Here is a 24,952-nt window from a genome sequence, read left to right as displayed (position 1 = left end):
AGGAACCAAAAACAGAGAGGATGAAAGAGAAGCTTCTCTCGTCTGTAGCAGAACCTTCCATCTGACTCCTCATGTGTAAAAACATCTCTGGTCTCTCCCGGCGACCTGTGAGGGGGTGTTCTTCCAGTCTGCTCCGTATCGATCCCAGCCCACAGCTCCAGCTCTCAGTCTCCCAGCCAGAGAGGAGGTGGGTCAGAGAGAGGCAGCGGTTTTATTTTTTGGTTCCGTGATGGAGGGTGGGGGGGTGGACGATCACGTACGGACCAGGGAACGGCAGTCCGGGGCGAGACTGGGGAGGCTGGCGTGCTGTGGAAAAGAACACCAGAGTGGGGAAAAATTACAGTGCGAAATAAAGACTTTCTTCAGGTGCGCCTGGAAAGATCACCCTGTCAACTACTTTCATTCTTTTCTTTTGTTAAGAGCGCCAGCGAGAGCTTTATACAAGAAGACGGCCTTTTCCCTGGGGAGCTACTCGAGCGCCGTGTTTCGAATTTTATATCCACATCGTCCCAGGCTTCTTGCGAATTGTGTTTGAAATGAAACACATTGTTGAGCACTGTTATTTAGCATTCAAACTGGTTCTCATTATATCTACTGAGTTATTAGCAGAGGTTTTGCTGTAACTGTAGCTGTCTCTGCAGGGACGTGTATGGGATATTTTCTGCATGTTAGGCCTTCTTGGTTACTAGAAATATTGCATGGCTTACAGATTTGTCCCGAGTCTGTGTGACACCTGAACCAGCTCTCCGCTGACAACCTGTTTGCGAAAAGGTGGTCCAGAGTTTTTGGCGGCAAACTTTTTTTTTTCCCCGCGCAGCAGATTGCGGCCATCTGTGTTTTGCTTCCCTTGCCCCCGTGCGACTGAATCATTCTGCCGATTCTGCTTCTTTTTTTTTGTTGTTGTTTTTTGGTGGAGGCCCATGAAGATGCGCTGTGCCGCGTCTCCGTTGCGGCCAGGCGCTGCTGGAGTTTGCCTGGTGCCGGTGTGTGGGGGTGCAGAGCTCAGGGGGGCTCCCTGGGGCTCTGAGCGCCTGGCAGCGAGGCTGTGGGGCAGGGGAGGAGAATGTGGGTCAGGCTGTCCTGTGGGGCCTGTCAGCACAAAGCCACTTGCCTTTGATCTCCAGACTCATTAACATCCCAGCATCAAAAAATATAACAATTAGTACTCCTGCGGGGATTCCTTGTGCTTCTTTCAGCCCATTTGTAAATGGAGGCAGACCTGGTGTTTGAAGATACCGCTGAATCGGTGAAAAAGCGAACTTTAGTAATAAGCGGATGTGACTGATCTTTTTTGGATTGCCAGAGTTTAGAGAGGAGGTTGCGCCGTTTTGGTACAGCTTTGTGCTACGGACCTCCCGTGACTAAATTGGTGACTACATGCTCTTTCTTGGTTAAACGGCGCCCTGTTAATGCAAACGCGCAGCTAGACCTGTCTGTCATTTCTTTGTCAGTTCTGCATATGTTGCCTGGTCATAGGCATGTACCACTTGTACAGATTTACCAAAGAAAGTAAGGGATTCTGGATTTTAGCAGATCAGATGGTTCCTAAATCGCTTGCTTGGTGTGTTTAGCCGGGACGCCGAGGTTGAGTGTTATGAACAGAATCATGTCATCTTTAACGACCAAGTAGTCCCAACATCAGTCTTAATTCTTGTCTGCCCTGCAGTGCTAATTTCACATCCAATGACACTGTGATGTCGCTGCTCTGAAATGGGGCCCGGATATCATTCCAGTCAGATTGCAGGACATCCCACCAAGCTAGATTCCATTTGAAGAGACGCGGGTTCGTGTCGCTCTCAGCTCAAGGTCCACTGAAGCCTTGCGAGAAAATAATCCCCCGCATTCCTTCTCAAGGGGCATTTGGTGATACTGATCAACAACCCGATCTTCTGCAGGATGCGCAGACTTTTGCTTGGGCTTTTAAAGGTGTTTTCTGGTAGTTTAAGATTTGAAATAACCCCGTCCTCATAGTCTTAATTTGTGATAAATAACCGGCAGCACAGTTGCTTTCCTGAAGCGTGTCATAGCAATCAAATGCATCAATAGCCATTCCCTGGGACATATAGGCTGCATTTTATGAGCACTTTTTAAATCATCCCCTGATAGCCTTTATTTCTCCAGCATGCAAGGGTTGAACACAGGGTAATATCCTTCATTGCCCTGCTAACAAAAGAAGAATCAAAAGCATGGTCTTATTGTAAGAGATGAGCACGGGCCAGGCGCTGGAAAGCTGGTGTGAGTGAATGATTGCACCTTCCTGTGGTTATCCAGTGAGCCAGTTTCACACAAAGAACCCCCCCCCCCTCTTCCCTCTCCACACACCACAATCAGAGGCTGATGAGGGGTCTCTGATGAGGCAGCCCGTCGCCTTTATTAGCGGGGACTTGATGAAATGAATATTCAGGGCCACTGCTGTGCATGGAGAGGGCTGCACTTGAGTGTACCGGAAGGCTGTAATTAATATCATACGGAGCCCGAAATGATTTACTTTGTTAGCTTGTTTATCGGATCTGATGTCCCACCCCCCAAACCCCCGCCCCTCCGCCTCATGCTCACACACAGTCCTCTCTCTGGCGTAGTTCTTTGCCCTTGGTGACGGAAACTGAGGCTCTGATCGCAAGGCAGAGCTCACAGTGCCAGCAGTGTGCCTTTTCTCCAGGTGATAGCTGTTTTAACAATCCCAATTCCCTGCTGCTTTTCTGGAAATCCCAGGTGGCCCTTCTCCCTTTGCATTTCTTCCTGTGTTGTTGGTGGTGTTGAGGGTGTGGCAGCTGCCCGTGCCCGAGTGTCTCGCTGGCTGCTCTGTGGAGAAGAGCTCTGTGGCAGGGGCACGGGAAGCGACTTGGCCGAAATCACACCCGGGCGAAGCTCTGTTCGTTTTACAGCATTGACCCAGCAGCCCCCGACTTTAAATTCTTCAGGCTGAGGTGGAATGAAAAAGCTGGCGCTCTGTTAAGACGGCGAGCGGCACCAGTGAGATCTGGTTTAGAAGAGTGCGTCAATATTGGCACCCACACCACAGCTCTGAGCTCCAGCCCCTCCAGGTGTGGGCACTCAGTCAGTCACAGATCTCATCCGGCCCCCCCCCGCCGCAGGTCAGAGACCCCCTGCTTGGAGCTGGGCTCCCCCTGGGCGGAGGGGAGAGACCTCTGGCAAACGACAGCATGTCTGCAAGGGGGCTAACATTTCACAGGGCTGCAGATCCCTCGTGCTGGTGTCATTCCAGCAGTTGCCAGAGCCCTTATAATTATGACAGCAGTGATGGCTGCAAAGGTAACAAGAGTGTATGAACAGTAGTAACAATATCGGAAGTGGTCGCGGCTGTAGTGTCAGTGATATTATTATTATTATTAGTGCAGTTGTAGTAGTGGAAGCTTTAGCAGGATCAGAACTGTTATTAATCTTCCAGACCGTGTCGGAGCAGCGAGAGCGAACAGTGCTGATCTGGGAAAGGCTGTGCTGGTAATAATCGGCTAATTATGAAGGTGATGATGACGATGCCTGGTTAGTCCCAGCAGAAGTCCGTCTAATTAGTGAGAAACATTCTCCGCTGCCTCGCTCCATGCTTTCCTGTGCATAAATTGTACCATAATGCCTGCGATTTACATCCCGATCCCACTCTTCCTCCCAGCCCGCCAGCCTCTGCTCTCCCTAGTTCTCCCTAGGTAGTCCTGGAGTTAATTCACTAGATGCAAGATCTTGTTTCAGGGCTGAGGGTGGCTGCTGTCAGAATGAGGGTGAAACCCTCTCTCATCAGAGGGGCACACACAGCCCCATCAGAAAGCCTTTCAGTACAAAGCCACAGGATGTGCTTCCTCTGCTGTACTTAAAGGGGTGAAGTTGACGTATCATCTGTCTTCTCTTTATCCAGTTACATGTATTATAAGTCACCCCTGGTTATTTTTGTTTAAGTTCTCCTAGAAAAACTGCAAGGCGTAAGAGAAGCCTGCTGGGTTAGCCCCGGTCTCGCATAAATACAAGCCCATCCCTTACCAATGGGCTGCAGAGCCCTGTGCAGCTCTTAAAGGTTTCCCCCCGGCTGGCTTTCCATAGTCTGCTAGGAACTGACTGCCTTGGCTGAAATCCTCCATCTTAAAGTGGCCGAGCCAACACCAGATAAAACATCAATAACATGTACCGTAATATCACAGTGTGTCCAAGGAACAAAAAAGCTGTTGAATCAGTGAGATCCACTTATCTGCAATGGCCTCATACATTCCAAAAAAGGGTTTGGTTTTCCTAAAACCTGAACAGCAATTTCAACCCAGATGAAAACTCTGAAAACCTGAAATTTCTTACTATCATACACTTACTTTTGTGCTGAAAATGTTATTGAAATGTCTTGTGTTCTGTCCCACACTCCTGGTTTTGAACAGTCGCTGTGAACCAGCAGCGGGTTCCTTGGGCAGGTTCCTCCTGTGTTCCCTGGGCTCCCCGGCTGTAGCACCTACTGTAGGTCCCCTTGCTCTGCACTCCCCTGGCCTGGATACGTGTGTTGGAGAGGACTGGTGTGACGGCTGTCTGCACACGCCACCCTGTAGGTCACACCAAAACAACCTGTAGGTCACAAATCTTTGGAATGATAGTTGAAGGGAGGAAGACCCTATGCAAAGACCCCCAGTGTTACTATCTAGCCTGCATATTTATCAGGTAGGATTCACAGAGGATCGTTTGAAATTTTATTAGCCGAGTTCTCCGTTTCCTACCTTTGTTGTGTGGGTTCGGGAAGGGCCTGAATTCAACTGAACACCGTGGGTTTCCCAGAACAGAGCTGCCCATCACCTGCACGCCACCGTTTCCTCTTCCAGCTCCGGAGAAAGGGAACAGACGCTCTTATTTTAATCGGCTTTATTTTTAAATGACCTCGTTTTCCCGCAAGAATCTTGTTTATTTAGTCTGAAAGACGTTCTCCCTGAAAATAGCTTGGGAAGGTAACAGTCTGCCTGAGGGATGGATTTAATGGCTATGTAAAATAGGTTAGAAAATGAATAAAATAATGTAACCTTTGTAGAGAAGTCTCATGAATTAATATTCCTTTGGAACCGTGCACTTTGGAATTTGAAACTAACATAGAAGTCACAAACTTTCTGACATCCCCCATGTGTGCTAAATTAAATCTGCAGTTAACACAAAATCAAAATTATTTCTCATTGTGAATTAATTAGGTTCCATTGCATGGAAAAAAAAAGACTTTTTACTTTGTTAGAGTCTTATTAAAAATCTAAACTTCTCAAATTAAATATAAAGTTATGAATTGTGAAACAGAACACCTGTGTTTTTTAATATCAGTCTTGTGCCTTCTGATAAAGCTGTGCAATGTTAGGTCCCCTGCAGGGGTCTATGAAGTTGCACAGCAGAACAGCTGGAGCCGAACTGACTGTGGCACTGTCACTGAGCGTTCTGTGGAAGTGCATTCCGTGGGGGAGAGTGGGAGGAGTTCCTGCAGACTCGAAGTGGCACTGTCGCCTATGTACACCGCCTGCAGGGTCCTCGGCATTTCTTGGGATCTGCTGAGTTTTTCCAGTGGTTGAGTCTGTTGCGGTGAAGGTAATTTGTAATCTTCGAATTTGTCTAATGGCAAGACGTGCTTCTGTTGGGACTACACGTGTGTATATATGGCTTTTATAAATAGACAGAATCCTAGCCGAGTCGGGAAGGGGTGAAAAAACGTGCATGATGATTCACTGTCTGAACTTTGTAGGGATGAAGGCTTCCCAGAAACCACCTCTTCAGCAGAACTAAGCCGGTGCCTTTCCAGTAATGTGTATCATGCCCGCTTGCAGTGTATTATCGCTAACTGCACTGAAAGCACAACCACTGACAGACCTGTGAATAGGCTGTTGCCGTGACAACTAGGTATGGGCGGAAATCAGTCCCACCTGAACATACTTAATACCTGGCTATATAAGACCTGGCCTTGAGATATGACGGTGCTCAGACTTAGTTCCTTCTTACCTGGTCTCGATCTTTTTCTAGTGTGCTGCTTTGTTTTGTCGATTGTGCCTGGCTTTTCGACTTTGCTGTGAAGATTTCCCTTTGGCCTGTTGGTCCTACTTTTCCTGTTTTTGTTTTCATTTTTGCCTTATTCATGGCTTTGCCTTTGGTACCTTTATTTATGCTTTCACAGACTTGACCTCTGCCTAATTGCTGATGTCTCCCTTCGGAGCTTGTTTGCTCTGCTCTGCTGCCCCACCATTAAACTGTGTCCCATCTTCAGCTTCTGATTGCTACAGTTAAAGTAAGAGCATGAAATAACAAATTGCTGAACTCCCATGACCTCCTGGTTGGCCAGTCGCACAAACCTGTGTTTATCCACCTATACCTGGCATCCTGCTGCTTGGTGTGTTTTGTGCAGCTTCTAGGAACAGTGGCTGCAGCCAAAACAGTTCAGTTCTCTAGCTGGGCAATTGAATCAAGGACACAGTCGCATCACAATTAGATCTGCTTCCCGTAAAAAAGGATAAAACTTACAAAGGCAAAAAAACGGAAACTCGGCAGTGAGCTGAAATCTGGCATCATTCTCGCTCATCAAGTCAATGACTCGTAGCCCCTTGTCCCACTGCCAGTCTGCCAGGGAACATGTCAGCACCTGCCAGTCCTCTCCGATGCTGTGGGCTTTATATCTGTGCCAGCGGGATGACCTGCACGCAGCTGCTGAAAAACAGGCCTCCTTTATTAAAACCACCGCCACCCGTGAGACCCCTGATGTAGCATGTCTTGATAGGTTTGAAGTTTCGTGCTGTGATCATCAGAAAAGTACATTCCCAGCTCAGCACAGAACGGAACGGAGAACTGACATTTCTCCTTCGGCGTATTCAGTCTTTGCTTTTAGACAGTGAGGCTTCATTTGCAGGACTCCTTCTGTCAGCACGTCATATTTGGATTGGCTTTGTCAAGGTGCAATAAGCCATTTGCTTTTAGCAGCTATGAGCAAATGGAACAAATTGCCAGTGGGAGAAACCCAGCAGGAAGGCTTGCTCTGTGGGAACAGTTTGTCCAGGAACAGTTTGGATCAGGAAGCCAGTCGCACAAGAGGGAGCTCGAGGTCAGGTGACTGTTTTCGAGTTCCTGGATGTGTCGTGCCGCACCAGAGGTAGAGAGATCTGACCGAAACTTCAAAGTCATGGAGACAGGATAAATAAATCAATTATTTCCTGATTCCTGAGTCCCACATTGCTGACGTTGTATTGCTGGTATGTGATGAGTGAGGGTGAAGGAGGAAGGCACATAATAATACGTTCTTCCACAAACATATCCCCATCCAAAGTTTGCCTTCCCACTAAAATCCTGATCAGGATAATTTGAGTCTCATATTGTCCATGTATCAGAACGTCGTGTACCTCAGGCTGATGTAGTAACAAGAAGCTTTGTGATTGGTAGGATCTGCACAGGTGGGAGGGGTATGGTGTTTGATTGGCAGGTGTGAGTTTTTGGAGAATTATTGTAGAGAGGGTTTGTGAGTTAATGAATGGTGGAGAGGAGCTGCTGTTGTTTGGTTTCGACATGCTACCTATCGATATCCTTTATAGTTTTCACCATGTCTTTCCAATCACATTTTTAAATCCTTCCCACCACCACTTCTCTAATAAAAGCAGAAAAACGTAAGGATAAAAATGCTGCTAATATCAATCAAATATTTTTAGGGAGAAAGAAAAATAACGCCACTGTGCTGGCCTGAGAGTTTTCTGAAATATTTTTGCTACTGTGTGCAGCTTCCTTCCTGCAGGGAAGCTGTTTTTTTCTCAGTGATATTTGTATGTGTGCAGAAATTGGGACACAGTAGCCCCCAATCTCCTCCCATCAGGTCCTGTGCACTTCATCAAGGGCCCCCTGCTGGCACGCATGCACACTTCACAGACAGGTTGGGAAATGAATTTCAGAGCCAAACAGTGCTGTTTTACAAAGTTCATTCACAGCATTAGGGCGAGGTTTCTCAGGGCAGGCTACCCGAGAGACGAAAGGCCATGAATCAAGATGTCAAAAAGAAATCTTTTAAAAGAGGAACGGAACTTGCTAGAGAGATTATTGCAATGGAAATCAGAGCAGCGTTCACGGAGTTGGGTGTGTGAAAAGACGCATTCAATTTTTCTCTCGCTGTCGGAGGTGCTTAGGGTGAACAGAGCTGGGCAGGCACTAGTGCCTCCTCGGATCTCTGTGAAAGTGTGTGTTTGCTCTGGTGCATTTTTAGTAACATTAGTGAGTAGACACATTAGCACACCTTGCAGTGAGCTAGCTGGTCTCCCTCCCTGGCTCGTCTCTCTCCCGCTGGCCTTATGTACGTGCCATTAGGTTTGGAGGATGTTCTAGGCACTGCTCCTGTCCGTTCTTCATAGGCTGTGGTGTCATTGCCTTGTTCCTTTCTGTTGTGTCCACTGTGTTCAGCCCCAGTTATGGTCTGGCTGCTGCTGGTGGTCTGTCTGGTCTGATTTAGTCGGTGATGGGCTCGCTCACACTCACACGAGTGCTGTTAGGAGCGTGCTTGCGCTGGGTGTGTCTGTTTTCAGACGTGAGGAGTTCAGTTCCTCTTTTGGGCATTGCGTGCGCCGATGTAGCCAAGCTGAAATCAGCGCTGTCACGGTTCCAAGAGGGTTATCACTGAACCTCGTTTACGACAGCTGAGCAGGTCCTGTTGCCACCCTTTCCCTGACGGTAGCTTCTGCAAACATGTCAAGATGACACGTTTGGGCTGTCAGGCATGTCAGCTCATGTCATCTGAATAAATATGCTTAATTTTCTAAGTATGAAAACATTTCAGCAGCAGCTGTCACCCAGATTTAATGTAAATAAACTTTTTAGCCATTTGGTGTATTTATATAACCCTGTCTTTATCTCCGTGTCTGGCTGTCTGTCTCTCTGTCTCTTAGATCTGATGAAAACTGACATGCGGATTCCCAGGGCACAATCCTACTTCTGCGAATCAGGATGAGGTTTTTTTCCTCTTCCCAAAATGTTGGCAAAAATTAAATTTAATAATGGACGAGGCTCCATGCTGCGGACTTCATTTCTGCCTCTTAATAATTAATATAATCTTAGAAGAGGCATTAGCAGACTAGCACCTCAGTAAGGACTGGAACATTACCAAATGGAATTATAAAAAGGATGTAAAATAAATTAATAAAGTAACCTAATGAATCACGATGGATTCTGTGCTTGCAGACAGTCATCTTCCTTTGTCTGGAAGGTTTGTTTGTCATTTTCTCTGCTGTCTGTGCACTTTCACTTAAAAGCTCAGAAAGGTGCCTATAAAGAAACTTTAAGCACTTCGACTCTTCTATCAGCTCCAGCAGCAGGTTTAATATGCTGTGGAATCATGTTTTTTAACAGCCTGAAGCGGGTTTTAGGAAGGTTTGTAAAAACGTACATTTGGTGCAGAGTTCAAATATGCACAGTTTTTGCATGGTTCAGATAGCATCACCCAGTTTAAACCGTGGACTCTGGACTGGCTCTTGCTATTAGTTTTGTGCGCTTTTTGCACTATTCTTGCATTCTAAACCCTTGTTTTTAGTTGTGTTAATTTTGTGTTAGTTGTGTTAATTCTCTTCTCCTTGTTATCTTGCTGTAAAGTGCTTGAGAAGTCACTTTTAAAGGCGTTACATATAAAAATAAAGCTCGTTATTGTGATGTACTGATCTGACTGGTGACCTGGGGTAAAAGCCTGACTTTTCCGTGAGCGGGAGTGAAAATCGGGGGGAGATCCCGCAGCCCCATCTTTCCCCACAGTTCCTCCCAGCAGTACGAGGAGCTGTGGAGTTTGCTCCTGGTGGTGGTGGTGGCCGGTGCTGAGAGCTCTGTGCCTGTGTGTTTTCCGGCAGGTTGCGGAGATGCACGGCGAGCTCATCGAGTTCAACGAGAGGCTCTACCGCTCTCTGATGGCCAAGGACAACCTCATCTCCCAGATGAGGCAGGAGCTGATCGACCTCCGGGGCCCGGTGAGTACCCACTCTGCATCTGGGCACCCCGTGCCTGGCACAGCACAGACTCCCGCTCTCTCTTATCCGGGCTCAGTCATTCCTGTGGTGAATTGTGCATAATCCCTTCTAATGTGTTCTTCTTAAGAGTTTCATTCCTTTAGTTTAAGTGAGTTGAAGTCAGGAGGCAGGGTAAGGAAGAAGAATCCACATTTAAGGTTTATGTTGTTTAATTCTTAAAGGTGTTTGAGGCTGACACCTCCTCCTTGTCCTCGTCACAGCCCCTGGTGCAGATTTTCCAGCGTAGGCGAACTGGGGGGCAAAGTCCCTAATCCCTTTACGATATCAACACCATTGGACTACAGTGCACAATAAGGGCCAGTCTGTGCTGAAGGGGGTGCAGTGGTTCTGTGGAATATTTCCTCCAGCACTAGGAATCTGTGACTGTGCTGCACCCAAATTTGCAGAAAAGTCAATTGCACGCTTCTCACTTTGTTGCTGGTTCTGCCTTTATCTCTGCCTTGTTATCTCTGTCCCTCGCCATCCTGCTTTGCTGGGCTGAGTATATCCTGCACAGAGCTGATATGCTATTATCCCATGCTTAGGTGTGTGTCCCAGTGGCCTGGTAGCAGTTTTATCTCTTTCGGTGGCATGGGGGGGGGGTTTCCCAGCATTCTTCCTCACAGGTGCGGGCTTTGATGTGGGTTCTGGGGCTGGACTCTAGCTTGGGGTCTGTTAGCGGTTGTAATGGGGCCTTGGCGTATCTGGCAGGTACAGTGGATGGACTGCCCCCTGCGATTCAGGAGGCAGGTGCTCTGCAGGTGTTCTGCAGCGCTCAGATACATCTGCCAAGAGATTATAGCAAGTGAATGTGCTCTGCAAAGGTTTTGACAGGTTTGAAGAAAGAAAAAGTATGAAGGGTTTTTTTTTTTTTAAAGACAGATGAAATTGAATCTCCTGATATGTCCCTTCTGTGTCATTGCTTTTATTTTTTTATCACATAAAGGATTAACAGCACCGCAGTCTCGTGGATATCACAGAGAATATAGCAGAAGAATTTGAATTATTATTACAGAGGTGCCAAATGGGACCCTCAGAATGGTGACCTGGGACCGTGCTCGCTGCCATAGGATGAGACATTTAGCTCAAGTCCTGCAAGTTTGGTCTTTTTCAAATCCTGTGGTACTGTTCTGTAGCATGTAGTACTGTTGTGCTGTGCAGTGGGACTGCTGGTGCTTCTGCCAGGAGAGGATGAGGAGTATCTCCTCCTGTGTCTGAAGCGCTTTGGCTAGAAAAATCTACATTCCAAACAATTTATGGTCTGTCCTTCTCCTTGTTCTGCTTCCGAATCTCTTATATCTGCGATAGTCTATCTGCTGTATTTATTGTATGTTTAACCTTACATACGCTGCCTTCCAGGACTCCGGTTCTAGACTCTCAAATTTGTTTCTTCCAATACCGAATCACGAGGCTGCATTGTCAGACTGGGCGGCTGGTCACCGTGGTGTACCTGGGTAGAACACACTGCCCCCTCCGCAGTAACCCAAGACATAAAGATACTTCAAAACGGTTGAAGGTCCACCTGCCCTCTCGCCATCCCACACCAGATGCTGACATGCTGGTTAAAGACTAAAAATCTCAGCAGCTGGAAAGGCGGAATTCAAGAGCCCGATAGTGTCAGGACGAGAAAGGGCTGCCACACCCTGTAGAATTAATCACCAGAGCCAGTAATGGAAAACCTCATACAGTACAAGCCTCTGATGTTATTTCTCATATTGGGGACCATGATGTCCATTGACAGTGATTAGACCTCTCTCTCATAAACAATTGATCAGTCTGCTGTAACTTTTGCTTATAAATGTCAAAATGCCTTCATAAGAGGCTGTGAAAGTGCCAGGCTGTCGGAGGTGAACACAGCTGCATTGCGGTAAAGTTATTTATTAAAACCCATATAGATTGGATGTATTTATATAGTGAGGAGCAACGCGCTGTTAAAGCTCAGGTGAAGACATGAATTGGGATGTTTCGTTCAAGACCCGCATCACGATCTTCTTGCAGTAGTAGCACAGTGTACTGCTTACTTCTTATAACTGGGTAAACAGGAACGAATAGAAAATCAAAGCAAAAGGCTTTATATATCCCTGGATACTCAACCTTGCACAGGTGACCACAGCTGGACTGTCCACCTGCTGTCTGTTCTCTCCTGTTCCGCTTGCAGTTTAAACTGTGATGGCTGGTGTGTGCTCAGGTCTCCTAGCCTACTGCAGTGGTCATTCTGCTGCAGCATGATGTTCTCCCAGCCATGGAAAGCATGATCAAACTTCTGCGTTATCTGCTTTTGCAGCATGTGATGTATCAGGATGGGTATGTGCAACCCAAATTGTGTTCTATTTTAATAGAATATTTATAGTGTCAGCTGTATCAAAGGCAGTTGACTTAAGCAGTGATTTTGTTTGGGATTTTAACAGTGTTAATAGCAAAGACTAAAACAAGACAGTTGGGAATCAAAGGTCTTTTGCAGACAAATAATTGAATGTGTTGGCTTAATTAATCATTTTGCACTTATTTGTAATCACTAAGAAATGTGATTTTTTTGCGGTGCACCTTGGTTCCTTGAAAATGAACATTATTGTGATAAAACAATGGCAATGAAATGAATGCACTATAGTTCTCCAAAGGGAATGTTAGTAATAAAAGTACATTTACTAGTCATCAGATATACTTCCACTGTTCTGCACACTGCCTCTAAAGTGATGACACCTAGGGTATTCATTAATGTCTGAAAACTTGAAAGCATCCATTAATGATGCATTCTTTCAGTGTGCCAGCTCCAGTTTTAATTATGTATAAGATAAGATCACTTTATTGGCCATATACAATTTCCTTGTATTAGGAATTTGTCTTTTTGAACTTTCGCAATCCCAACTTCCTCTCCCTAAGACACACAGACAGGGAGAGAAGCTGGGATTGCGAAAGTTCAAAAAGACAAATTCCTAATACAAGGAAATTGCGCAGTGTCAGCCATCTATACGGCGCCCCTGGAGCAGCTGGGGTGAAGGGCCTTGCTCAGGGGCCCAACGGAGTAGTATTCCTCTGCCGGCTGCAGGATTTGAACTGGCAACCTTCCAGCCACAGGCGCAGATCCTGAGCCACAGAGCCACCGCTCCGCCCTGTATTGGGAGCTTCTTTATTTACTTGGGAAAACTACTTTGCTAATGCAAAATGCTTCAGGTTTTTATTAATAGGTGAGAAGCGATGGTTTTGATTCAGCCTAGAGATGATGGAAAGTCACGTTACAGGCGACACATGGCAGAGGTGTTGAAAGCGAAGCTGTTGCACCGAAGCACGAGGCTGCGACGTCTCTCCACGGCCAACGCGCGTGATGATCAGCAGGGCTGGGGCAGCTGTCTCACTCTTCCTGCAGTCCCAGCTCTGGGATTGTAACTCTGGTCTCCATTCCTTTCTCTGCCAGGTCCCCGGAGACCTCAGCCAAACCTCGGAGGACCCCAGCCTGTCAGACTTCGAAACGTAAGCAGGTTCCTGGCCTTGTTCTGCGCTCGCTGTTCTTCGAAAAACAGTAGTCTTCCAGCTGTGCCGCTCTGTGGTCTGATGCTTTATTCATTGTAGAATGTGTGCCCTTTCTTCTAACTTGGATTAAAAAGAAATCCGAATGCAGAATAATCAGAAAAGTCAATGAAGTTTTAGTGTCTTTTCTTTGTACTACTTTGTTTCTAAATTTATTTTTTTTCCAACTTAGAACTTCTGTGTTGTCAGTACTGCAAATGTGACCTTTTCTGTTTCTTCTCCCAGGGGAGTGCTGCTGAAATTCAGAAGCACTTCTTTGTGGTGATACTGTTTGAGCTTTATTCAGTCCTAAGAAAGCTAAATGTCTTTTGGAGTCTATGTTAAAATACCCTTGCTGAAGAGTGGAGGTGTTTTGAAAGAACTATAATTTTGTTTGGACAGGATTGAGCAGAAGTTTTTTTTTAATAATAAGCGGCTTTAGTTATTTATCTTCTAAATATTTTTCTTGCTATCAAAAGAATGTGTGAAGTTATCAGACATTGCACAGACTCACTGTAATCCTTCTAGAAGTCGATTGGATTGTGTCATCGGTAACCTTCTTGACAATTAGACAATAAGTCTAACAGCGCCATTAACTAATCACGGTGATTGATACACCTGAAAATTGCTGTGATTATATTTCTACATGCCTGACAGATTGACAGCTCTCTTTTGTGAATAAAACATTTTTCTCCCAAGTGCCTCTCAGTGACATGAAGGCACTAATTGAATCACTCTTAATGCCCCTACCAACATCTGAATTGACATGCTTCAATAATTAATAATGCCTTCACAAATTTAGTGCAAGTCAGCGGGTTATCTTCTGTATGATTCAATATTAAACATTCCTCTTGGATATGAATATTCTTTTGGGAGTCGTTTCTTGCCTCAATAAATCCTAATGTTGTACCAGATAATTAGTGCTTTTGACATCCACAGATGAAGACGATTTAGAAAGTGTTTTTGCGTCATTTTTCTTGGTTCTTTGAATAGATATTTTATTGTCCACTACTGTGGAAATTTGTCTTTGGCTTTTCCCAAAGAAGTGCAAAACACACAAGCAAAATGCTGACAACTCGTTGAAAACACTCAGTCTCAGTTTGCAGGTGCGTCTTCAGTCTGTTGTCGAGTAATATTGTCTTGATTTCGGGGATGTTAGCGTTTAGGTGCTAAGTCCTCGAACCAAGTGTGTTGCTGAAGCAAAAATCAAACTACAGCAGCGCTACAACCCTGAGTGTTTTGTGCTGCAGTGTACATCCAGACACAAGCTGAAGTTGGACAGGAGTGTTTGGGAATGCCAAGTCTAACCGGAGTCCTGCGGTGTTGATTGCCTTGAGCAAGACTGGCGTGGCATGGCATGGCTGTCCACTGACATGTGCCCATGTTTCTCCTCAGAGCTCACCGGGCCCTGGTCAACGTCTGGATCCCCTCTGTGTTCCTGCGTGGGAGAGCAGCCAACGCCTACCACGTCTACCAGGTCAGAGTGCCTTTATCTGTGCTCTCCGCTGGCAATGTGCAGGCCTCTTGCGCGATTGTACCATGAGTATGTCGTGTGTCTCGGTTTCCCATAGTTTGTATTGTGATCAGCTGTGACATCCTGCTCTTCTCTGCGGATGTACTGTAACTACACCTCAGCCATAGCAGCTCACAACTGACAACCCACTGGAGCTCAGCAGGCGTGAGCCTGGTCAGTACCAGGGTGGGAGACTCCTGGGAAACACTAAGGCTGCTGCTGGAAGAGGTGTTAGTGGGGGCAGCAGGGGGAGCTCACCCTGCAGTCTATGTGGGTCCTAATGCCTCAGTATAGTGACGGGGACACTTTACTGTAAAAAGATGCAGTCCTTCAGATGAGACATTAAACCGAGGTCCTCACTCTCTGTGGTCATTAAAAATTCCAGGCCGTTTCTTGAACAGAGTAGGGGTGTTACCCTGGCGTCCTGGCCAAATTGCCCATTGGCCAATCCTGGCCTCCTAATAATCCCCATCTATGAACTTGCTTCATTACTCTGCTCTCCTCTTCACTAATAGCTGGTGTGTGGGGAGTGTACTGGTGCACTATGGTTGCCGTCACATCATCCAGGTGGGGCTGCACACTGGTAGTGGTGGTGGAGGGGAGTCCCCATTACCTGTACAGTGCTTTGAGTGGAGTGTCCAGTACAGCTCTATGTAAGAGTAAGGAATGATTATGATAAATGTGGAAGGGCCCCAGACTGGCCCCAGATTTCCAAGGTCATGGGACTGAGCAGGACATTTCCTGCAGGCCTTTGCTCTTTTCTTCTCCCAGACCGAGGACAAGCGACAGGGAGCAGGGGGATGAGAGTGCACTTTTTTAGTGCACACCTGTAGGAATTTGTTCAGACCAGAAGGAAATTGATTTCTGATCTGGAGGGAGGTGCTATTCAATAAAAAAAAGTTTTCCAATAAGAGCTTGTAAAAAAAAAATAGCTATAAACGAACGTAGGAATTGCAGTATGCATTTATGACGCTGTGTCGGGAACAGAGAAATTGGTCAACAGAACATACACTTCGGCAATAAATTTCCCCTGAGAGAGTTTGCTCCTTTATAAAACAATGGTTTATGTACTGAATGATTTGTAATTTTCTTTCAAGGATCACATGTGTGTGCTAATCTGGGGTTGAGTTGATTCACAGAGTGGCGGTTTCCATTGTTAACATTTCAAAGGTCGTCTTGAGGGTCTTCTGTCGGATCCATTACTTGACATGATTTACAGCACTCAACGGAGACGAGATTTGTTATCGAAACGCACTGAGATGAAACTGGGTGTTCTGTGTGCTAAATTGAACCACTTGCGCTCTGTTCTCAAAAGACGTTAACCCTTCTCGATCCAGCTTGCTTGCTGCTGCCGTGAATTCTTGTGCGAGTGGCGGTATAAATCATTCTACTTCCAAGATTGATTAAAAAGGGCTCATTATGTCCTCACAGAAGATCCGTGATTGATCGTTATTATACTTAACATATTTTTGTTTCAGAACTTGGCACATTCTTTTTCATTTAACAGAATAAAATTTGACCTTGTTAAAATTCAAGGGTGGTTGGATCTGCCTTGATTGGATTAATAAACTGCATACTTTTCTTTCATGAGGAACCTCCGTTCTCGGGCAGAGAAAGCTTTTTATTTCTTGTAAATTAAATTATGGCCAATCTTCTTTTATTATTGAGAATTAATATGATCTTTATAGAACAATACTGCCGTACAAAGCCGTCCTGTCAGTCAGCCCCTTGGTCTCAACAGGCGTAGGTGGCGGAGCGTAGCTGTGGACAAAAACTCCTCCCACCTATCCGCAATTGAAAAATAATACAAATTCTGGAAACTCATCATTGTATTCTGAGAAAATATCACTGCGCTGTCCTGAGAATCGACAAAATGTTAGCGTGCAGAATATTACATCAGCAAATTGCAGTTCTGCAGCTTTTTAAATATTTTTTGAGCAGACAAAAGTGAACACGCCGATCACAGCTGTACATCCCAGTATATGAATTTATACATGATACATTTATAGGTGCTTTTTTCGAGGCTGTCCTCATTTATGAAGTTGTGTTCCGTTCCTTTGTAGTGGAAAGTGTGTTAATCTGCCGCGGTAAAAGATCTTTGTAAATCATGCTGTCTGGGTTTTATTGTTCTGATTACTCAAACTGCTGGGACAGTAGCGCGCGCGAGTTCAGGCGCTGTTATCACTGATGGTACAGAGCAGGCTCAGATGGCTTGTTGGCTCGATTCTTATTTTTTGCAGTTTTGTTTTGGTAAGAAGCGCTCTAGCTTCTGTCTTTGTCTGTGTCAACTGGGGGGCAGGAGTTTAATTATGGATTTGCAGCTCTTGTGTTTTTTCAGCCACGCTGTCGGACATGTGTTAGACTGTTAATGGAACCAGTCGTTGAGTCACAGCTCTACTGGCTGAAGTATCTGTGGGGAAAATCTTAACACTTTTCAAAAGTGTTTTGTTGCCTTTTGTGTTTCTTTCCTGCATTCTGAAGTGGTGGCGAGTTCTTTTCATGAGTGGGGTTTTTAAGCTCACCGTCATTTTTAATGTGCCTCGTTAGTACAGCATGCTGATCTTTATGCTTCGCTTTGCTTAATTTGCTGCTTGTCATTCCTGTACTGCGTAGGGTCGGAGTCCCCTGTTGGTTTTCCCCTTTTATTTGGATCACAGGCCTGTCGAACACTGCCGCTAACTAGACCTTGTTAAGGACTATTGGTGGTAATTAGGGAAAAACCTCTCCCATCATGTACGCTGGAGTAAAACACCACAGATTGCACGATTCCAGCAGGAGGTTTCTTCTCCAATGAGCATGCTCTTTTTTTCCCCGCACATTGACCAACCCGAATGTGTCGCCTTGGAATCTCGTCGCCTTCCGTTTCGAAAATTAATATTTTATGAGGAAGGTTCCCCATTCTCAGCTTTGTCAGTTTGTGTCCAGGATGAAGAATTGCTCACCCTGCGCAGCACCGCCACCCTCAAACCCAATTTGTGTGCGTTGTAAGGAACCGGAGGGATAAAACCAAAGGCCTAGGCTTTGACTGATCACTGCTGAATGATTTGGACCGGCGCCGGGCCTGCAGGTAATCGTGCTGGGTGAGAGGGTTACGGGCTCGCAGGTCCGGCGTGTTTAACCCCACCCCCCTTTCCTGCCGGATCACACAGACCCGGGGTTTCAGCTGCGCTTGTGCAAACAAAAAAAGGGAAGATGGCTAATGCATATTCTGAATGTTCTTGATATAAAAAGAGAAGAATTAATGGAGCCGTGAGCATTTCCACTCCTGCTGGCTGTGTGTGTTTGATGCGCATATAAATACCGCGCCGTTCCTCTTTCATCCCCCTGCTCCACATTCCCCAGCTCTGATAAAGGGGCCACGAGGCCCAGCGAAGGAGATGAGCCTGTGTCTTGCGTCTTATTGATAATTCACTCAGAATGAGCTATTCCCTTTGATCTGTTAACCAGCTGAGCAGAGTGCTTCCCAACAATGTCAGCGTGTCAGACTTTCTTCTTTTTTTCCTGTTTCGTATTTTATCCCCCTAGCTCGCCGGGGATGTTAATGAACTCCGGTTTTGTTTGTTTTTGTTAATTTCCCTCCCTTGTTTATGGCTGCTGGAGGCGCAAAACACGAAATGCCTCAGAAAGGCCTCTTTCCTTCCAATCGTCACCGGAGGCAGTTTGTCGTGAGTTACCTTCAAATAGCGCTTGCTGTCTGTCAGAAGCAAAATATGTACATATAAAGTGAGTCCTATTAGAATGTATCATTGAAAAAATGTTATTTTTTTTTTTTACAGCTCGTTGGTGAACAGCCACAGCTCATTTATTGTCTGTGATTCCTAGTCCCACAGAGAGATGAGAATGGCCTTGCTCAGTGCTCTGCATTAAAAGGCTTGGTGAACTGAGAATAGCTCTAATACTCATTAATAAAATGACAGGGCTGTAGAGCTGGAATTGAGTGTTCCTGTGTTCATTATTCAGTTGAATTTGCTCTAGAGGTGAGGTTTTAGTGATTTTGCTCTTTAAGGTGTCCCAGTTGTATTTTATATATATATAAAAAGAAAACATCTTTACCTGTATCTCAGTTTCCTTGTTAGGACATAATAGCAGCTACAAATGAGAGAAGGTCATTCTGCCCATCTAGCCTATGTGGTGGTTAGTAACTAATTGATCCAAGGATCTTATCTTCTCTGTTCAAGAATAAAAAGGTTCAGTTCTTTCAGCCTGTCAAGGTAGGACTTTCCCTTCAGCTTCAGAAGGTTACTGGTTGCTCCTCTCTGGACTGATCCCAGAGCTGATTTCTTTTCTTTGCCATGGTGGAAGGAAAGTGGAAACATTGAGAATAGAGCTCCTTAGTCTGTGACGTTCGTTGAGCTGTAGTGAGTAACAGAGAGCCGCTTTGGGCACAGTTGCTCATGGGGTCAGGCACAGCTGGGTGAGAGAGTGAAGACCCTACAACCTACCCGTTGCACAGGGTTTAAAACCCTGACGCACTTGGAAAAAGTTTGCCGGGAATCTCTGCCGAGTTTTCCTGAACTAGCGCCGACAGCCTGCATGATTAACCTTACATCATAGGCTCATTACAAAACCAGCGCGGTTTTCATTTATCCTCATTATCTCGGCACTGAAAACGTAGCCTGTGATTAATATATTGGGCCGCGCGTGTGCTGCCTCATAATGGCTCTTGCGTAGGCTCTGTTTATGAGCTGTGGCTGGGTGATCTGACTTGCTAACTGGTCCTGAAACATCCTGTTTTGCACAGGTGTCCCGTAGACATTTCACTTATTAAACACTCTCACTTATTCCTCTGACATGAACATGTACTCCCACAGTGCCGGGTTGTTTAATATGCCTTAATAATATGTTTAATATGTTTGATTTTGGAGCCTATCGCTAGTTTGAGGCCTAACTTGTAGCCCAAGCCCTGGTGATTCTGAGACCTGGCTTATAGTTTTCTTCATTCCCAGCTGGAAGAGCAGATTGACTTAGTGTGGAGTAGACGGGTTTACACGGGAATCTGGACTGGCAATTCCTGCCTCTCCACTTGCCAAGAAAGCAGTTCGCCTTCCTCACTATGCGCCCGGCCTGGCTAATGGCTCCGGTAGCGTTTCTTGGGGGCTCCCTTGGCCTCCCCCATAGGCAACTGCCCGCTCGTGTGTCTCGGTGTGGGTAGAGCCAGTTCAAAATGCTCCTGCTATGTGGAAAGAGCCCACAAGCGCAGGCTGCAGAAAAGATTGGACACAGCTGAGATCTAGATCAATTAAATAGGCCACCCAGACAACAAAAGACAAAGCTACGGACATAGGAAAACGCCGTAGATCAATGGTTATTCGGTGATCGATAATCTGACTTCCACAGGTTTTCCGGCAGTTAGGGCCATTCCAGAGAAAAGCCATACAGGATTTTCAAGCCACATTTTATTTCTTGTAAAACAAGTACTGTACATTTAATGTGTAGTACTTAGCATTAAGCAAGCTCGAGTAAGGTGTCCTTTTTTTAGTATTACTGTACTCCATGCTTTATTAATTATAATTTTCATTTATAATAAATACATTCAAAACACTATAAAACATACATAGTGTTCTGAATTTAGCCAAAGACGCAATGCTGTAAATGAATGCCTAGAATAAGCTACTGGAAAACCCTGACGTGATTTTGAAAGTGCAGCGACCTCTGCCCCCCGGAGTGCTGGAAAATCGAGTTTATCCCGCTTCTTCGCTCTGTCGCGGTCCTGCCTGGGTTAGAGTGCAAAGGTCTGCAAACAAACTTAAAAGGAGAATGATTCTCCTGTGAACCTTTCGCCATAGAACGAAAAAGTGCACAAGGCTAAGTGGGTGCTGTCAAGTCTCATTCTTTCTTGAATGACTCTTTCAAAATGCCAGCGCCATTAAATCAATTTCACAAAGTAACGAGAGGCCGATTGTGCCTGTTTTGCAAATGTCGGTGACCCCATGACCTGCAAGTTCAATGGCCAGGGGAGACTGCTTTTCACTGCTGGGGAATTGCAGCCACACCTGAAAGCATATTGTGATGCACTGTATTACAAGGGAGGTTCTTTTCCTTGTCATGGATGTGTCCAGGAGCAACTTAGGGAAGGGGTCACTGAGGGAGAACGCATTGTTTGCATTCTTTCACTGAAAAACTTCCATCATGAGACCCGCTCTGTTCCTGTGGGTCTCGATTCTCCATCATGAGACCTGCTCTGTTCCTGTGGGTCTCGATTCTCCATCATGAGACCTGCTCTATTCCTGTGGGTCTTGATTCTCCATCATGAGACCCGCTCTGTTCCTGTGGGTCTCGATTCTCCATCATGAGACCCGCTCTGTTCCTGTTCGTCCTCTACCTATGATGCCAGAGAATGAATTCTCCTCAGTTCCTGCTCCTTGGATAACAGAAATAGTGGAAGAGCCTGGCTTGGCTTCTGCTCGTCCTCGGAATGCCCGGACACAAGCTTCCTCTCTGCAGTGGCATGTGTCATTAGCTTTTTATTAACAGATCATCTGTTTTTTTATGTTTGCAGATTGCAGCTCCCTACAAGCGCGATGCCCTTAAGGCGTCCATGTCTTGCAAAAGCTCCTCTGGAGAGCAGGCCACAGAGTAGGCAGATGGATTTTGAAAGCAAGTCTCCCAGACAGTTAAACAGGACAGAACATTTTTTTCTTGTCTGCTAAAGAAGAGGAAAGAGTCCTTTAGTTGAGATCTTAACTTAAAAATGGGCTCACGGAGTATGACGTGCAAATAAATGTTTTGCAGAGCTGAGGCATACTGCTTATGATGAATAAAGTCAATGGCAGGATGCCTGTTTGGATATAGTTCAGTGTTTTGAAACCGACTACAGACTATGGTGCAAATTTCAGTCCTCAGGTGCAAATTGTACACACCTGCAAGTTTCTGTTCACCAGAAACAAGAGACGTCTGTGAAACGCCACCACGCAGCACTGGGGTTCTCGTTCAGGGCTGGTGTCAGGCCTGTGTCTAGTATAGATTGGGTCAAGCACATGGCTGTTGGCTCCGCAGGCTCATAGCTCTCATGGGTCCCAGACCCAAGACCTGGCCAGACCAGGGTCACCTCTCCCTGTGTCTGTGTGGGGGTTTGTGGCTGCCATTCTCCAGTTTTCTTGAGTTTTCGATTGTCCCTGTGTGTGCCCTGTGATTGACTGGCGTCCTCTCCAGAGTGTCGTCCTGCCTAGTCCCTGTGCCATGTGCATTTAGGACAGAGAGTTTGCCCAGACCCTTACCTGGAGTAAGCGCTTTTCTGCTAATGAATGATTATATCTTGGATGCCGGCCTCTTTTTCTGCATTAGCATTTAACTGCTGAGAGCAGCTACTGGGGAAAAAAACTACTCATAGCAGTAACCTGAAATCCTGAAGACACCCAGAGGAGTTCACCTAGATTTGGTGTTTTCAGGAGCACTACAGCAGAATAAAAACACATTTAGGACCAGAAATTGTGCTTCTTTCCCAGAGGGGAGCCGTAACCTTCTCTGCTTTTTTCTTTGGGTAAACACTTCTTGAATAACAGAGCTTTAGAAGCATTGTTGCTAGACTGCAAATGCAGGATCTATGTGAGGTGAATGCTGGCGCTGTGAGTGAAGTAGAAGCAGATTATTTTTCAGGTGATTCTGAAGCCAGGGTAGAGGTGTGTTAAAGAAGGAATCACAGCCGCTCTTCCAGTAGGTGGCAGTGAGATTGTTGCATATTTCAGCCACCCATCCCTAGCCCTTCACTTATGCCCATCTATAATATTTTCTCTTTTAATCACTGAGGAAAAGGCCTCATCTGCTTCAAATAATAGTGTGTTATGATGTTAAAGGGCAGCAGAAGGATTGTGGATTGTGGCTGTCCCAAACACAAGATCTGATTTTTAAAGAATTATACTTTATTCAGTTTGCAGTTGTCATGTCTTGCCTACAGGTGCTTCTTCATGGGTTGTAATTCAAGTGTGGAACCTAACAGAACTGTATTTTCCAAAACGCCTTGTTCCTTCTGTTTAATGCATTAGTGCAAGGCACTCATCCATCTGAATTCACACCTGACTGGGGTTTTCTTCCTGGCTTAGTTCACCTCAGCTTCATGGCTGGAGAGCCCTGTGTTTTCTGTGTGGAAAGTGATTCAGTTTGAAAACTCTGCCATGTGGCTGTGCTCTGCTGCCAGTAACTATCTTTAGCCAAGAATTGCTGAGTTTTAAGTGTTTTAATTTTATGTCCTGGTCTGTATGGTGTTTTCACGCTTCCTTTATATATTTACCCAAATACACAGCATACAGATCTGTCACAAGACATTAAACACAATGGATTGAAGCATAAACATAAAGCCATTTGTGACAATATCCCAGATGCTCCTGTTTGAGCTTTCTTTTCACACAATGGATCAATGAAATTGAATGGGTGCATTTAGAATTAATAGTTGTGTGTGGTTTTCATAAAATGTGGTGAGAAAACGAAATAAATACAGAATAACCTTAATTTTTTGTAGAATTGAAGGAATTCAGTCATGTTAGAAATTAATTTTTTGTATTTGTAAAGTAGCAAATCCCATTTTTTAAAGGGATTTTAATTAGGCTGCAATGTGTTAGGCTGAGAGTGTTATCTCATCAAAAATCTGTTTTTGTTTTGATGCCCAACATTAATACTGAACCACACAGTAAGCAGTGCTAATGTTAATAGTACATCTTCCCACTGTTTCTAAAGCCTTTGTTCTGGTTTCAGTCTTCTGCGATGTCAGCCTCAGAAGAAATTAAGGTCTGCAAAAACATTTTATCCTTACCCACGAGCTCCTGTACTTGCTTTGCATTGAGTGAGGCTGAAATTCTTTTCATTATCCAGACAAAGAAAAGACTGGAAATCATTGTGGAACAGTGGGTGGCAGCCATTGTGATTTACATGTTGGGCTCCACAATGCTGGCAGGTCCACTTTTGTCGTTTTAACGGCTGTGACGTTCTTCCTTTCTGCTATCCAGCCATGCGAACCCTTTCCTTTCTCGAGGAGGGGAGGCCAGTGCCTCTGTGCGGATCAGCCCAGCAGGCTTTGCTCCTGAAACTGAACACGACAGGTTCAGGTGCGGCTCTTCAGCTCGTTTGGCATACTGCTAGCACGGCGCCTCTCCACACCAGCCTGTGTTTTTGTCATGTGTAAGTAAGAAGTACTACTGACAGCGGCGTTGCTGTTGTTTGCAATGCATCTAATTCATGTGAAAAAAATCCCAAATGACTTCAGACTTTTCCCGGTTTACAGCCTCATTGTGACTGAGCATCGGCAGGCTTTTTCACCTCTTGTAGGAAAGCACTGATCCTCTGGAGTCATAAGATCACATTTTACAGCTGGGCCCCACTGTGCTGTAAGCAATTGTGCTTTTTTCCCCCGGTTTTAGTGTGCTAATTGTGCTGACAGTTCAAACTTGAAGAGGAATAGCAGAGGCACAGGGCTGTGTACATGTGCTTAATCATTGTAAGGGTGTGCTGGTTTACACGCTGATTAGGTTAATGCCATGATAATACCATAATACCATTATAATAAAGGGAACTGTATAAACAAAGCATATTAGTCATATCTCAAAAACACTTGCAAAATCCTGCAGGAAGTTTTTGCTGCAGTCGGGTTCAGGCTCAGACTGCATATGTCTGTGACTGGTGCCGACAGCTTGTTTTCCTAGCTGTGGCTTCTCGCGGGTGAGTTTCGAAAGTAGATGACTTCGTGGTCAGCAGTTTGGGGTTGTTTAATAACTGCACCGGCATGGCTGGGTTGGCATCGACAGAAAGAGCCATCAGCTGCTTTCTTCAGCCTCCTGTCTGTGCAGTTCCAGTCATGTTCCAGCCTTGGTGACATTGATCTGACTCCTTCAAACAGGGTTCTCGCTTGCTGAACACTTGCCAAAGTGGCCCAAAAAAGCGCACGACAGGGCTGCAGTCGTCCCAGGATTTTTCGAGCTCATAATGGCATGTATACAGTTCAAGAATGCATCCAGATTTTGAATTGAGCAACTTACGC

At 45.5% G+C, this 24,952-nt stretch overlaps 1 protein-coding gene across 6 annotated transcripts in view; it reads left to right on the top strand.

The window, feature by feature from the left end:
- Positions 1 to 24,952, top strand: part of snx29 (sorting nexin 29) — a 124,806-nt gene that overhangs the window by 50,046 nt on the left and 49,808 nt on the right. For all 6 annotated transcript variants that reach the window (XR_015928290.1, XR_015928289.1, XR_015928288.1 and 3 more), the window contains 3 exons: positions 9,813 to 9,929; positions 13,381 to 13,436; positions 14,868 to 14,949. Coding sequence is in view for 3 of the 6 variants with exons in the window: in XM_088612404.1 (XP_088468530.1) it covers positions 9,813 to 9,929; positions 13,381 to 13,436; positions 14,868 to 14,949 (255 nt within the window). In the remaining 3 variants the exon portion in view is untranslated. The remainder of the gene's footprint in view (positions 1 to 9,812; positions 9,930 to 13,380; positions 13,437 to 14,867; positions 14,950 to 24,952) is intronic.

The sequence above is a fragment of the Lepisosteus platostomus genome, chromosome 19 (assembly GCF_059453375.1).
Source record: "Lepisosteus platostomus isolate fLepPlt1 chromosome 19, fLepPlt1.hap1, whole genome shotgun sequence".
Lineage (NCBI taxonomy): Eukaryota > Metazoa > Chordata > Actinopteri > Semionotiformes > Lepisosteidae > Lepisosteus > Lepisosteus platostomus.
Note: the sequence above shows the minus strand (reverse complement) of the source record. Positions and strands in the feature narration are given on the sequence as shown.